This window comes from Artibeus jamaicensis, unplaced genomic scaffold (assembly GCF_021234435.1).
Source record: "Artibeus jamaicensis isolate MK-2021 breed Jamaican fruit bat unplaced genomic scaffold, CSHL_Jam_final scaffold_1031, whole genome shotgun sequence".
Lineage (NCBI taxonomy): Eukaryota > Metazoa > Chordata > Mammalia > Chiroptera > Phyllostomidae > Artibeus > Artibeus jamaicensis.
Genome location: NW_026522026.1, coordinates 6,362,843 through 6,377,515, shown reverse-complemented (window position 1 = coordinate 6,377,515; position 14,673 = coordinate 6,362,843). Strand labels below are relative to the sequence as shown.

The 14,673-nt window shown below is 41.1% G+C and overlaps 1 protein-coding gene across 3 annotated transcripts in view; it reads right to left on the bottom strand.

The window, feature by feature from the left end:
• Positions 1 to 14,673, bottom strand: part of FRAS1 (Fraser extracellular matrix complex subunit 1) — a 420,604-nt gene that overhangs the window by 224,260 nt on the left and 181,671 nt on the right. For all 3 annotated transcript variants that reach the window (XM_037147065.2, XM_053655681.1, XM_053655680.1), the window contains 7 exons: positions 13,207 to 13,308; positions 12,712 to 12,903; positions 7,863 to 7,952; positions 5,736 to 5,771; positions 3,988 to 4,135; positions 2,381 to 2,524; positions 993 to 1,127 (listed from right to left, as the gene is read on the bottom strand). In XM_037147065.2, the coding sequence (XP_037002960.2) occupies positions 993 to 1,127; positions 2,381 to 2,524; positions 3,988 to 4,135; positions 5,736 to 5,771; positions 7,863 to 7,952; positions 12,712 to 12,903; positions 13,207 to 13,308 (847 nt within the window). The remainder of the gene's footprint in view (positions 1 to 992; positions 1,128 to 2,380; positions 2,525 to 3,987; positions 4,136 to 5,735; positions 5,772 to 7,862; positions 7,953 to 12,711; positions 12,904 to 13,206; positions 13,309 to 14,673) is intronic.

Below are 14,673 nucleotides of genomic sequence, written 5' to 3'. Positions count from 1 at the left end.
TGAACTTATTCGGACTCTGCCCTGTCTTTGCTTTCACCATCACACCTTCTCCCATTTCTGCATTCAAAAATTTCTTTATAATTTTACTTTTTTTACTTATACCCACGATTATAATCACTATAGAAAAAGATCAAGCATAAACAACAAATGAAATTATATAAAGATAATTTCCACCTCCAGAGTCTGTGACAATATTAGAATGTCAACTAAATCTTAATTTAAAATAAAAGTAACATATAAAGCTAATAAAATATATGTAGATAGTAAAGTAAGAGTAAAAAGATAGTAAAGTAAGAGTAAACTTTAATGCCTACTTTTTTGTCCACTTTTGTTACTATGATGCCACTTTCTTATTTCTGTTTCTCCATCTCTCTTTAGGCAGAAATAAAGTTTAGAAAACATACAGATGTGCCCTGGCTGGTGTAGCTCAGTGGACTAAGCACAGGCCTGCAAACCAAAGGGTTGCCAGTTCGATTCCCAGTCAGGGCACATGCCTGGGTTGCAGGCCAGGTCCCCAGTAGGGGGCACATGAGAGGCAACCACACACTGATGTTTCTCTCTCTTTCTCCTTCCCTTCCTCTCTAAAAATAATTAAACATCTAAATAAAAATTTTAAAAAAGAAAATATGTAGATGTATTTCCTCTTTATTTTCATTCAAGCCCTGTGTATTTATACTATAAAAAGGCTAACTATATGATAACCCTGAACCAAAATTATGGGGTCAGTACTGTTCCAGCGCCCCAAGATGTGTGCAGGAGGACTTACAGAAATTCCATCACATATGCACATCGTTAAAGCACTAACAAAGTTATAAAAACCACATGTGCCATTTCTCCCGTCAGGTGTTCTTATCCCATCAGGATTCCCATCAGAATGTCTTCTCTTACTTGAAAAACTGCTTGTAGGACCTGGTGACCCGAGATGGCTCGGGAGTAGGGAGTGGCCTTCTTTCTCAGTGGCCCAACCAGCTGCTGGTCTGGCCAGTGATTACCTGTGCAGGAGTGGTGATCTTGGTAGAAGCCGTCCCCACAGCTGGACACACACTGCCCGCGCCGCATCAGCAGGGGGCGCCGGCAGGACGAGCACTCGAGCCCGTGGGCACAGGTGGAGCACTGGGGTTGGCAGGCTGGCTCCAGACGAGGTGGGGAGAAAGAAAAAAAGCTCTGATTAGCTCCACGTCACCAGCCCAGAGCTGGTTCCTACCAGTCCGGCTCTGGGGTCGGAGAGAAGAAAAGCAAGGAAAAAACTTAGCCTTCATCTCTACAGCATAGATTTCATGCCGGGCACTGTACAAAGTGCTTTACATTTCATCTTTATGACAACCCTGCGGGGTAGATATTATTAATCCCTATTTTACAGATGAGGGACAAACTCACAGAGGTTAAGTAGCTTGCCCAAGGTCACACGAATGTTCTGGTTCAAAGGCCTGTGTTCTTTTCTTCTTATCTATTAGCCCCCAGTATCTTTCTCACTCAACCATCTTATAAAACTACTTCTTGGTTCTTTTTCTCCACAACCTATGTTAGAGATATAAATAACTTTCAAATACTCTGAAGTTTATGAATCAGGAGAGAAAGTATTCTAAGTGAATAACTGCAAAAATAATAAAAGCAGTTAACCTTCTTTCAGCCCTGATACCCTAGATACTATTCAAAACACCTTACATGTACTGACACACTTTGAGGAAGGTACCAGTTACCCAACTGCACAGATAAGAATACTGAGGCACAGAGAGGCTAAATACTCACAGCCAGGGTGTGAACCTACACACTCTTAAATTTATAGTGAACCCTATGAGTCAAAGATAGAAAAAAAGTAACTACGATTTGCCCTCAACTATGCCAAATTTTCCCAGGTAAGTTCTCGTTTTCACCTGAGGAAGGATTCTAAAGTACACATGAACCCATTCTGGATCCTCTGGCAGGAACCCGTGAGAGGCAACCTCCATAACCAGTCACCTGTGTGAGGTTGAGAAAGCCAATTAATTCTCCATCCCACATGTTCCACAATCGCAAAATGAGAAAGTTATAGTAAGGTCCACAGCAATTCTAAAGTTCTATCTTGGATTTGCTGCATATTTAATAAATGACACCAGGCATCCTGATATTACCATCCTGGAAAGTCTTCAGAGGTGAAAAATCCAGCCATGACTACCTAGCAAGCATCTGGCCTCCCCACCACCTATATCTCCCAGTAAGCAGAGCAATACCTGTACAGTATGAGGAGAAAGAGATCTGCAGGTAGAGAGGCCTAATAGCCCGTGGATGGCTTTACTACCTATTAATGGTTTTTGGAAGTGGCGCGTTTCCTGCATTCATGACCCCTTCCTTGATGACAGGCGGCCTCAGTCCACTCCGGACTATCTGCCTGGAGCCGTACCTACACAGACAGCGCCAGCCTGGTAGAACCCTGGGCCACAGCTGCGCACACACCGTCCATCCCGCAGCAACTTTGTGGGGTCCTGGCAGAGGTCACAGTGGTCTGGAGACTGTGAGCAGGTCAAGCAGTCTGGGTGGCAATGAACTGCAATCAAAGACAAAAGGGAAGAAAATAAAATACAGATCATATGATTTACCTCTCTTACCTTATTCCAGAAAAGAATCCCTGGCAGACATGAAGCTGTACAGAATATGAAGAACAAAAAACTCTGGAACTTAGGTATGAAAAAGGATGCCAAGTAGAGACCAAAAAAAATTTCAATGCAAAATTTCCAAGAATCTCTCCTTATGTGAAATACTATCGCTGTCCCCTGTAGCCTCAAATCAGAGATGCTATAAACATCACCGAAGCAGCCCTACTAATACTTGTCCCTGTTGAAATGTCTCTTAAGATAGGAATGACTAGCTCCATTGCATATGATTTAAACAGGTTCAATCATTTATGACTTTTCCGATGTTCTTAAGCTTTGATGTATATAAAAGTTAAGACATAAAATCTACAATTTTAAAAATCATTATTTTTTTACTTAAAAAATACAGCCAGTTTTCTTTTTCTCCAAAATTTTAAATCTCATCCCCAGGAATTGGGATTATCACTGAATTTAATGGTAATTGTCAGCAAAGAACTGCTTTCAGCTTTAGAAGTTGTCAAGGACCTGACTTCCAAGGCACAGTATGTTATAATGTGTATTATAATGTGCTACATATTTGTTTTGGAAAGCCCAGAGAACCACTCTGGTGAAGGTAATGTAATTAAACCATAGAGTTGCTTTGCTTTTCCCATAATAAACTCTTCCCAGGAACACTGTGATTGGCCAAAATAGATTGAGTACTACAAGAGGACTAACTGCCAATATGAAAAATCGCAACCCATGGATGAAAACAATCAATTATGAAATGTGAATAGAAAAAACGCCACTTCTCTGAGACTCAGCTCATAGGCAGATTATTGCTCAGCCGGAGAAACTCCAGTGCTTGCCAACAGTTTTTAACTGGAACTAATTCAACCCCAGGTGATTTGAAAGCAGAGTTGCAGAACAAGTAGATAAAAATTTTTAGAAGAAATTAATGAGTCATTAAACTTCAAACACCCTTTTGAGAACTCCAAAAGGAACCATCTGTTTAATAGCTCACCTTAAAAAAATGGACATTCATAACAAACCGTCAGCAATTGTTCTTATGTCTTTGAAAATGAAACAGTCCCAATGCCTATAATTGCCTTTAGAAGTTTTCAAAAATTATGTTATCTGATTTTGCACAATGATTTTGTGAGGTAGGTAAGGTACATTTTAACAAGAAAATTAAGATTTAGAAAGGGTCAATCACTTGTCAGAAGGTCACATAGTCATAATCAGTGGAATTTGGCAAAGACCTGGACACAGATTAATTAACATCATTTGTCGGAAAAACTAGGAAGGAAGAAACAAACCAACCAACAACCCCAGTGGGTGGCTTAAAAAAAGGAAACAAGGGGTGGGGGGAAGAGCGTCTCTCTAAAGGTATTGACAGTAACAAATCTCAGTAGAAATAAATTAGACGCAGACCCACCTGACGTGCATTCTGGGCAGCACCGTCCCTTCACCACCCGAGCTAGTGTGGCCACTGGACACGGAGGACAAGAGGGCTCGTAGCATGTTACCTGAGCGCCCCGGCACTCACACACCCTGCAGGGGCCGTCCTCCCACTTCTCCCCCTCCTACACGAGACAGGAAAGAATTATCTCTGTTATTGGAGTGCAGAGATTCGGAAAGCAGTTTGCTGATGGAGAACCTGTCATTTCCACAGGGGACAAAGGGAAGACTCCCTGTCAGTACCACGTCAAACCTAACTCTGAAATAGGACAGTAGTAGAGGTGTCTCAGCTTTAAAATGGTAGTATTTCTCCTTTGTTTTGGTTTAATTGGTTTATTTAAATGTAGAACCCAGGCAGAAAGATAAGCTTTGAAAGCATCGTGGGACTATCAGAATAAGCATAGAACACTTATTTCTCAACCTGTCTCAACACACACTCACACAAACCACCAGAGGGCTTTACTCAGTACCCAGTGATTAGCAGGTACATTAAATGCAATCTTCATACTCACAGTGGAAAGCTGGTTAAAGCCTTAATTTCCGTATGGTTTCTACATTACGAGTAACAATAGGGTCATCGTATTCTTAAAACGAACGTTTTTGCAGGTGCCTTTTCAGTGGGCTGTAGATGTGCCACGGGCTGCCTCACGCTAAAATATTCTTTTCAGCCAAGAAATTGTGATAATAAACATTCGTACTTTGGCAGAGAATCCAATGTGAATTATAAAGAGCAACTTATTTGTTTATTTGTGTATTTATTTCTTGCTATCCCACTCGCCCTGGATATAGGACACAAACAATTGCTCTTTCCAGAATGTTTTGAGGTGATGAAAGAGGTAAAAACAGCAGAGCATATTTTAAAATAAAGACTTGATAAAATATTTGGTAAGCCAATTGATGTTCAAATTCCAAATAATGTGACCGTTTTAGCAACAATGAGAAACGTTATCTTGAGAAAGCAGAAGTGCTTTTCTTCCATTTCAAGGCAGAGAAGATTCTATAACCTCCAAAACTGTAAGGTTGCTTGAGTGAACAAACACACTTACGTTTTCCCTCAAAAAGAAACCATACAACACTGTCCTGCAAAACACACAGAGAGAATGAACACTTGGTATTTCCTGAGGAGGGAACACTCTCCAAGACCCAAAAAGCTCTCTCTTTGATGCTTTGTGGTCCACAAAACCGCACTAACAGCTAAACTGAGCCTTTCAGGCCGGAATAAATCAGGAGGAGAAAATCATCACAAAAATAGAAAATACAGTGGAGGGGCTTGTAGCTGGAAAAGTATTAATTACTAATTGTGAAAAAAAAAAGCTAAAGAAACTGGGAAAAGAAAGTTCAATAATTCAAAGTCTTAGCTATCATGATTCTTAATCCCAGGCCATGGCCATCAAACATGACTGTTAAAAACACTAAGGCCCTGGGCTGGTGTAGCTCAGTGGATTGAGTGTAGGCCTGCAAACCACACGATCACGGTTCGATTCCCAGTCAGGGCACATGCCTGGGTTGCAGGCCAGTTCCCTGGAGGCCAGTTCTCAGCAGGGGACTCACAAGAGGCAACCATACATTGATGGTTTCTCTCCTTCCCTTTCTCTCTAAAGATAAATAAATAAAATCTTTAAAAAAAAAACACTAAGGCAGTAAGTTTCCCTGGAACAGTGTATGCAGATCATTGCTTAAAATAATTTTAGAAATATCTATATAAAGTTAAAAATCTATACTTACTGGAATATGTTTAACCGTACTCGTATTTGAAGACATCTATGGAGAAAGAGAAATGTATTTATTATACTACTAAAAACACCATTAGGCTGATCTATCTATTTTTTCATTAGTTTTCCCCAAGTGACATATCAACATCATCAATCAGTTATGAATAGGAATAAAATCTATCTATATTAAAAAAAAAGAGAAGCATACCAATATGAGGTAAAGTCAACATGCCCAGAAATGTTTTTATTTATTCTTATTTTTATATTTATTTTAAAGATTTTATTTATTCATGTTTAGAGAGAGGGGAAGGAAGAAAGAGAGGTAGAGAAACATCATGTGTGGTTGCCTTTCATGGACCCCCTTCTGGGGACCTTGCCTGCAACCCAGGTAAGTACCCTGACTGGGTATTGAACCAGTGACCCATTGCTTCTCAGTATGGTGCTCAATGCACTGAGCCACACCAGCTAGGGCCCCAGAAATATCTTTAAATTCCTATTCTCACTTTGCGCTTAAGTACTTGGCTTCACTTCCCCTTAATGTAAAGGACTTCACAGTCAAGAGACCTAGGCTTGTAAAGGTAAATTCTTGAAACTTGTATGGTACCAGGTACAGTATTATGAGGATTTGTACTTATTTAAAACAATTTGCTTTACTTCAATTCCACTGGGCTTAATTTACTTCCAAAAATAAACAGAAAAAAATAACACTATGATTGAGAAAATACAGACTCAACATTTATGGGGAACTTTTAACCTCTTGAATTCTTAAGAAATGAGAATGACTACACTATGAAATACCAGTATTCATCAAATAATTCCAACAGTACAATTAACAATAATATCATTTTAAAGTTTTTTTTTTAATGTGTGCCAGGCACTGTTCTAAAGTGCTTTATCATCTCAATAGGTCCAGGAGGTAAGTACAATTTTTATCCCTACTTTACAGCTGAGGATTAAGTAACTTGTCCGAGATCACAGTGTGTGGCAAAGTAGGGATTTCAACCTAGAGCCTGCACATTAACCTACACAGCAATGCCTCTTCAGCATCTACAGAACTCTGGCAGTTGGACAGATGCAAGCCACCCAAATCACAAAGAAAAGTGTGTACAAATCCGTTCACAAATCAAAGTATGTACCTAATCTTAATTCTTACAGTCCTATTCTGATTGGTCAATGAAGTGGTTGTAATTATGATCAACTGGTATATTTGTAAGAACACAGTGAATTTATTAAACATACCAACACCCCATGTGGAAAATATGGGCTATATAAATAGACTTAATTAGCAGAGATTAGGGGAAATATTTTTTCCTTTAGATATATAATAAAAAAGTACATATAGGGAGAAATAAAACCTTAGCAAATAGTTTCACAACATATCCATTCCATGAAAATTCTTTCTCTCCTCTCTGCAAAATAAATCTAGAGGCTGATCGTTCTTCGCCACTTTCTCCCTAGATCAAGCCACCATCACCCTTTCTCTGCACGAGGGCAAAGCCTTCAAACTGGACCACCTGTTTCCAGTCTCAACCCCTCTGTCACTTGCCCAAGCAGCAGCCAAAATGACCCTTTCCCAAGTTTGTCAGATCACAGAATGGAGGACAGATGCTCAGAAGTCCCCAGCAGCTGCCGCCTGCATCAGGGTAAAGCACATCTTTATCACTGTGCCCAGGCTTCTGCTAAACCCCTTCTCCAGCTCCTTTCCCCTTGGTCGCTTGGTTTCAGCCATACTCACTTTATTGCTGTTTCTTGAATACACCAAACACACTTTTGCTTTGGGCTTTTTTCACTTGCTGAAAAATTTGGCTGAAATTTCTCTGCACGAGAGGACTTTCCCGACCACTTCATGTAAAAGAGCATCTCCCTCCACCCCAGGTCCCCTCTAGCCCCACTGGGCTGCTTTATTGTCTAGGCAGTACTCTGTCTTCTGTGTCCCACACTGAAGTGTAAGCTCACTCCAGAAGAGTACACACTCTGCCTTCTGTGTCCACGTCTGTATCCTCAATACTTGACACATAGTAGGTCCACAATCACATTTGTTAAACAAATGAATAGATGAAAGGAATGAGAAGGTAATACCCCTTATTAAATTGATTTTGAATTATTCTTAATAGGCTTCAACTATTAGCCCAATACTCACAGATTCTGCATTTTCTTCATAAACACAATAGCCATTCCTTGAAATGCATTCAGGACAGCATTTTCCATCTAAGTGAATTAATTCTTCACCCTATAGATATAAGAGTTGCAGAGAGATATATCAAATTAGCATCCCAGGTAGCAGTGCTAAATTTCAAAGCAGCTGCATTCTCTGACTGGAATGGAAAACTCTGAGCACTGTCCTTTACCTCAGCCCCCAACTTACTGCATCTTCCCCTGCACCGTCTTCCTATGGAAAGTCCAGTCAATACAGTCACCGGGCACCCCACAAATGCTTTTTCCTTCCAGTTCTGGTGAGATGTGTACACGGGACCCTCCATAATTTCCCACCATGACCAGGAGTTCACATGAATAACAAGAATGGTCAAGGTTAATGTTATAGCCTTGGAAAGTTACGAGTTTCAGGAAGGGATCAGGTTTTCTTATATATACAAGGTTGGAGCTTGTGACTTGGTTGCACTGACAGTGCTCAAATCATACCAACACTTTTCCTTGAATACAAAATCAGTCACATTCCTTTATATGCAGATGGGGTCTCAGGCCTAAATTAACCAGAAGAACACTATGGCTGTTCTGTATCCTCAAACTGCTACCTAACAAGCACTATATAAAAAATCACTAGAGGAAAGAAATGCCACATTGGTTTAACTTTCAAAGCTTTCAATGTTGACATTGTACCTTCCCAATGTCAACAATTGCAAAATTTTTATTTTTCATTACAAAATAACATATGCTTACTATAAAATTAAATAATTCTGAATTCTGTAATTTAAGAAAGTATAATTTCACTGTACTTGTACTTCCCAGGGAATCTCCTGTTAAAAATACAATCTCTGCTTATGTATATTTTTAAATTTTATTTATTTAGTTATAGAGACAGGGGAAGGGAAGGAGAAAGAGAGGGAGAGAAACATCAGTGTGTGGTTGCCTCTCATGTGCCCCCTACTGAGGACCTGACCTGGCCCACAACCCAGGTATGTGCCCTGACTGGGAACTGAACCTGCAACCCTTTGCTTCACAGGCCGGTGCTCTATTCCACTGAGCTACACCAGCCAGGGCTGTTTATAATTTTTTGTATACACATATTAACATCTAATATCTATGAGCTAAAGAGTATTCTTTAAAGCACTTCCCACTATGTAAGATATAACTATTTTCTAAAGAATAACCATATATCTTTAGGTGAAGACATTACTTTAGGACCTACATTACATTTAAAGTGCAGAGACCATGTTAAATAAAAATTGAATCATGGAAAATAGCATAAACAGAATAATCACAATGATATTTTATGTTTGAAACGCTGTGCATGAAAGAAAAATATAAAAACTAGCATTGATTGCTTTGAATTGTAGCATTAGGAATGGATTTTAAAGTCTCTACACCTTTTCTTATTTTCAATTTCCTAAAATAAAAATGTATTATTTTAATGAAGGGACATATAAACGGTTAAAAAAACACAAAAATTCATGAATGATTATAACTTTTTGTAGTGCCTAAAAAGTTATTTCAAAAAGAAAGGAGTTCTGCAGATTGCTTTCCATCAACATCTAATGCCAATCAGAGGCCAGTGGAGAGCACTGGGTGCCATAGAAAGCAGACGTATTTACATATAAATTGTTTTGCAGAAACGTGACAAATGAGCTAGCAGTGAAGGCATAACCCAGAAACACAGTGAAATTTGCTATCAAAGCATATACGGGGTTTACAGGCATGTAATCCAGGCTGCTTAAAACAATATTTGAAACGAGACAGAGTATGTGTACTTCTACTAAAGACAAAGTGTATGGGATTCTTGAGTGCCAGCCACAATACATGGAGACAAAGCTGAAAATGGAGCCTGAGTCACCACCCCAATAAAGCAAAGAAAGTAGCTGTTCTGAGTTTTCAAATGCGCCTGTAAATAACAGCAAGCCCTGCTTCTGGGGAGCAAAGATTCAGTTTCGGTGAGGTGGGAGGTTCTAAATAGATTTGTTATTTATAGAAGAAGCCTGGATGCTCCAAACTGTGTCAGTGCACTGCAGCAGGGAGCTTGCTCCAATTAGCTTTTGACTTTGGCTTTGAGAAAAATGGCTTTGTGAAACAAAATGAATTCTTCTCTTTTTGAGAGGATTCTGCTGCACAGACCAGATGAAATCTGCTAAACTCTCCCCACTGAATCATACCTATATCCATCCACCAGACAAACGTCTGTGAGCCCAATAAATACGCCCACTGGGAAAAGGAAACCGCCTGGATGACGTGCAGGCACCTTGCACCTGAGGCATTCCTGCCCTTACCATGCATTTTGCCACAAGTTTCAGTCAATGCCCCCACAATTTTATGCCTCATACAGAAGGCATACACATAGTAGGTTTACAGATGTTCATATAAAAAATACAGTAAGAAGTAAATAATAATACAAGAATAAACTCCCTTTTGGGTACTCACAACTGTACATCTACTTTGCTCCACCTTGTATAAATGCTAGGTCTTTAAAACAAAAAAGGTAATTTGACTTTTTCATCTGAATTATCTTCAAAGATAACATAAAATATAGAAAATGAAAATCATCACGGTATGCTTTCTACTATTGATTTATTTATGTTCTAATGTCTAGGGATTTTGATTGATATATCAAAGACAAGGGTCATATCATTTTCTCCTTTTTAAAGAAAAATTGTGTGTGGATTTCAATGCCACCCAGAATAATGCTCTCGATAACCAGTGTGATAATTATTACAATCGTGAAGCTGTACAATTTGCCTCCTCATCTAGGTGTTTACTTTCCTGCAGTTCTGCGGACACGTAAACAACTAGATTTAATCCACCCTTAGTATCCGAGATCAGAAATCTAATGACCTTGATATTTTAGAAAAGGCAGCAAGTGGCGCAGAACTGAACAAAAACACCAGCAGCATATTTTCACTGCTGCCTTTGGCAGACAGAGTCATTTTCTTCAGGTGCTTGTAACACATTTAATCCAAACTTCCATAATTGTTGGTGCCGCCACACATTATAATTTCTGTTTACATATCTAACCTCCCCGAAAGTTGGGAACTCTTAGATCAGAATGTGTCTTATTTCTCTTTGTATCTCCAAGTAAAAAGAAGTTGGGAAGTTAAAGCCAGGCTTTTCCAGGGTCATCAACCAAGGTCATATGTACAGAAGTATGGCATGGAAATAAGACTAAGGGGTATTCTTTGTAAGATTCAAGTTTGGTTAAAATTTCACTTCTGATAGTGTTTGCAATTTAGAACCCAGCTCCTTAAACAAAATTTAGGAAAATGGTGCTAATCTGGAAGAAAGCAATTTAGTTGATTAAAGATCTGAAGAAATAAGCTACAGGCATTAGAACTCCTCAACTCAGAAAAGAGACCAGGTGAGGGTGGGAGATGGAACTAGAAGGAGATGAGGCAGCGCTCGGCATGGGGTGGCTCGAGGATACAAGGCTTTCTCCAACTATGTCAGCAGCTGCTCCCCGTTTTCCCTAAGAGCAGAGAAGACCTGGCTTATGCTGCCACAGGCAGGTGTTGCGGAGGACAGGAAGGCACTTGGAAACGCACGGACACACTGAGGGCTGTGGGTCAAATTATTTTCTGTGAATGAGACTCTTCATTCAGCCTGACAAAATGGGTGGCTGAAGGACCCACCCTACCAGGATCATTTCTTCCACGTTTTCCATAAATCCAAAAATCTGAGACAAATTAAAACACTGGAAAATAATAACCCAGCATCCTCTGGGCAGATGGCCGAGGCCAGGAAGCCCAGCCTCAGCCTGAGAGAGAGGAAGAAAGAAAAGGGCCCTGATTAGGGTTTCTCTCATCTTCATCCAACCATTCTGACTCCCCTGACATAAACAAAGACAAGAAATGAAAAGGCACATGAGGGGAAATAAATCTGCAAGAAGCAAGACCCTTTTTATTTAAATATGCCTCAGCTTTGCCAGGACTTAGAAGTAGGAGGCAAAATGAAAAATAACGCTGTCACTGACAGCCTTGTTTGAAAGGTTGTTCCTCCTTAGGCTCAGTGTCAGGAGGAGCTGCGATGTGGGGAAGAACTGGCATGAAAAATGGCTTCACAGACACTGCCTCAGATCTCCCGAGTTCCCCTCAGCTACTCAGCTTCGCAACCCTGAGGGAAATTGGTGGGGCGGATGGGAGCTTGGGGTGGGGGAGAGGAAAAGATTTTAAAAGCAGTGGGTAACAACTGAGTTCAAAAAGGAAAAAATAAAAGCAATAACCCTACAGTAAACTATAGTCCAAACATAGGCTACATTGTGAGACACATCTAGAAATTCAGCAGACAACACAAGTCAAGAGGTGAACAGAGTTAATTACTTATGAAGGTTCCCCTGATTTAAAACAAAACAAAAACAACACATTTTATTCTCTTTCCAGATCCACAGGAGCAGCCCCTGGGGGCTGGATCTGCTTTCTGCCCAAATGGTGCCAGTGGCCTGCCGCAGAAGCCCGGCCGCTGGCGCACCTGCAGGCCTCTGTTTCACAGCCGCAGCCAGCTGGGCCTGCCACAGCAATGAGGTCCAGCTGCACTGACTGATAGGCTAGTGTCCCATATCGCGTCCTTCCCTTTCATGTGTCTATCTCAGGGCTTCCAATCTGACCAGATGCACTGAGAGCTAAAAGCTATGGGGACTGTTCCAAGCTAGTCTGAACAAATAGTGACATTTACATTCCACCACAGTCTCTTTGTGCTAGAAGCCTTCTTGAAACGTGAGCCATCAACCTGGCAGTCCCCTCTGCTGCCAAGAGGTAAGGAAAGGGTAAGGGACCACCTATCCCATTGGGGAGCACTGTTACAGTCCAGGTGGAAATGCCTTTGCTTCTCACCTGGGCACACTCCACTTTGGCACACTCTCCAGTGTGGCAGGTCACTTGGCCATGGTCACATACACAGAACTCGCAGGCCAAGCCTTTCCACATTTCATCCTGGTACCGCACAATCCGATTGTGTGAGCAGCTTCCGGGGGGAGATACACATTGCTCACAGCACTCCCCATGACGCTGAGCCTTTCTCTGACCCTGAGGAAACAGACAGAATGGTGGGTGAAGGGCAATGCTCAGGAGATGGGAAAACATCTGAGCCAGTGAGGCAGAGGGACATAAAACACCACTGGACTCTGCTGCCTTCCCCGCCTAACCCAGCTGAAGCTAGTGCCCGTCCACCTCATCCTCCTTCCAGGGAGGCCGATCTTTCATACCTTTACCTAATATACTAAACATTATAAAACTTCTGATTCCCTCAAAGGACACAGTGGACTAAGACGCATTTTTCAAGTGACCCAGAATAAAACCTATGAAAATCCAGCTATGCACTCCAAGTACCTTCTCACATCTCAGCGGAGGGCAGGCTTCCCGGTGGCACCGGACCTCGCCCCGGTCACACACACATGTGGTACAGGCGCTTTCTTTCCACTGAGCACCATGCTGAGTAAAGAAGGTTGAAAAGAAAGTGGAAAATCAAATGCCACATATATTAAATATAAACACTGGCACGTAAGATTTTTTACTATAATTTTTAAAAAATTTTTATTTAGTTATTTTTCAAGTACATTTTTTGTCTATTTCTCCCATCCCAGCCCCCCCGTCCTCCCCTCTCTCCCATTCCCCCCGCCCCCAGTCCTCATCCCTGTGTCTTTCATACTTGTTCCTCAAACCCTTCTAGTCTGCAATGTTTCTTTTGAGAAATCAGCTGACAGTCTTTTGGGAACACCCCTGTAGGTGACTCTGCTTTTTTCTTTCTGCCTTTAAGATTCTCTCTTTCTCTTTAATCTTTGGCATTTTAATTACGATGTGTCTTGGAGTGGGCCTCTTTGCATTCATCTTGTTTGGTTCTCTCTGTGCTTCCTGGACTAGCATGTCTATTTCCTTCCCCAAATAAGGGAAGTTTTCTTTCATTATTTTCTCAAATTGATTTCTAATTTCTCGCTCTTTCTCTTCTTCTGGCACCCCTTTGATGTGAATGTTGCACCTCTTAAAGTTGTCCAAGAGGCTGCTTACATTACTCTCATTTTTTTGGATTCTTTTTCTTCTTATTGTCCTGATTATTTTTTGCTTCCTTATGTTCCGAATCATTGATTTGATTCTCAGCTTTACTCATTCTACCACTGTTTCCCTGTCAATTTTTCTTTATTTTAATTAGTGTATTCTTCATTTCTGACTGGATCTTTTTTATACTGTTGAGGCCCTAAGTTCCTTGAACATCCTTATAACAAATGTTTTGGGTTCTGCCTCTGATAGATTGCTTATTTACATTTCGTTTAGTTCTTTTGCTTCCTGGAGTTTTGATCTGTTCTTTCATTTGGGCCATGTTTCTTTGTCTCCTCATTTTGGCAGCCTCCCTGTGTTTGTTTCTAGATATTGGGTAGGGCTGCTATGACTCCATGTCTTGGTAGCGTGGTCTAATGTAGTAGATGTCCTATAGGATCCACTGGCACAGCTTCTCCTATCACTCAAGCTGGGTACTTGAGATGTGCCCTTTCTATGGGCTGAGTATACCTCCTTATAGTTGAGCCTTGGTTGCTGTTGGCAGATCAATGGGAGGAATTTACCCAGGCCAGTAAGTTGCAAGGACTGGCTGTGACCACTGACTACCAACCTGTCATCTGTGGATGATCAGCTGTGTGGGGGCAGGGTGGTGGTGCTCCAACATGGTCTGTAGCTGTCCACTAAGGGCGCAGGCTCTGGGGTTTTCTGGGTGGTGCAAGCCAAGGTCAGCCCCCACCTGTGTTTTTCCTGGGGCTACCCTGCCTGAGCTATAAAGCAACCTGATATAGCTGTTACTTGTGCTGG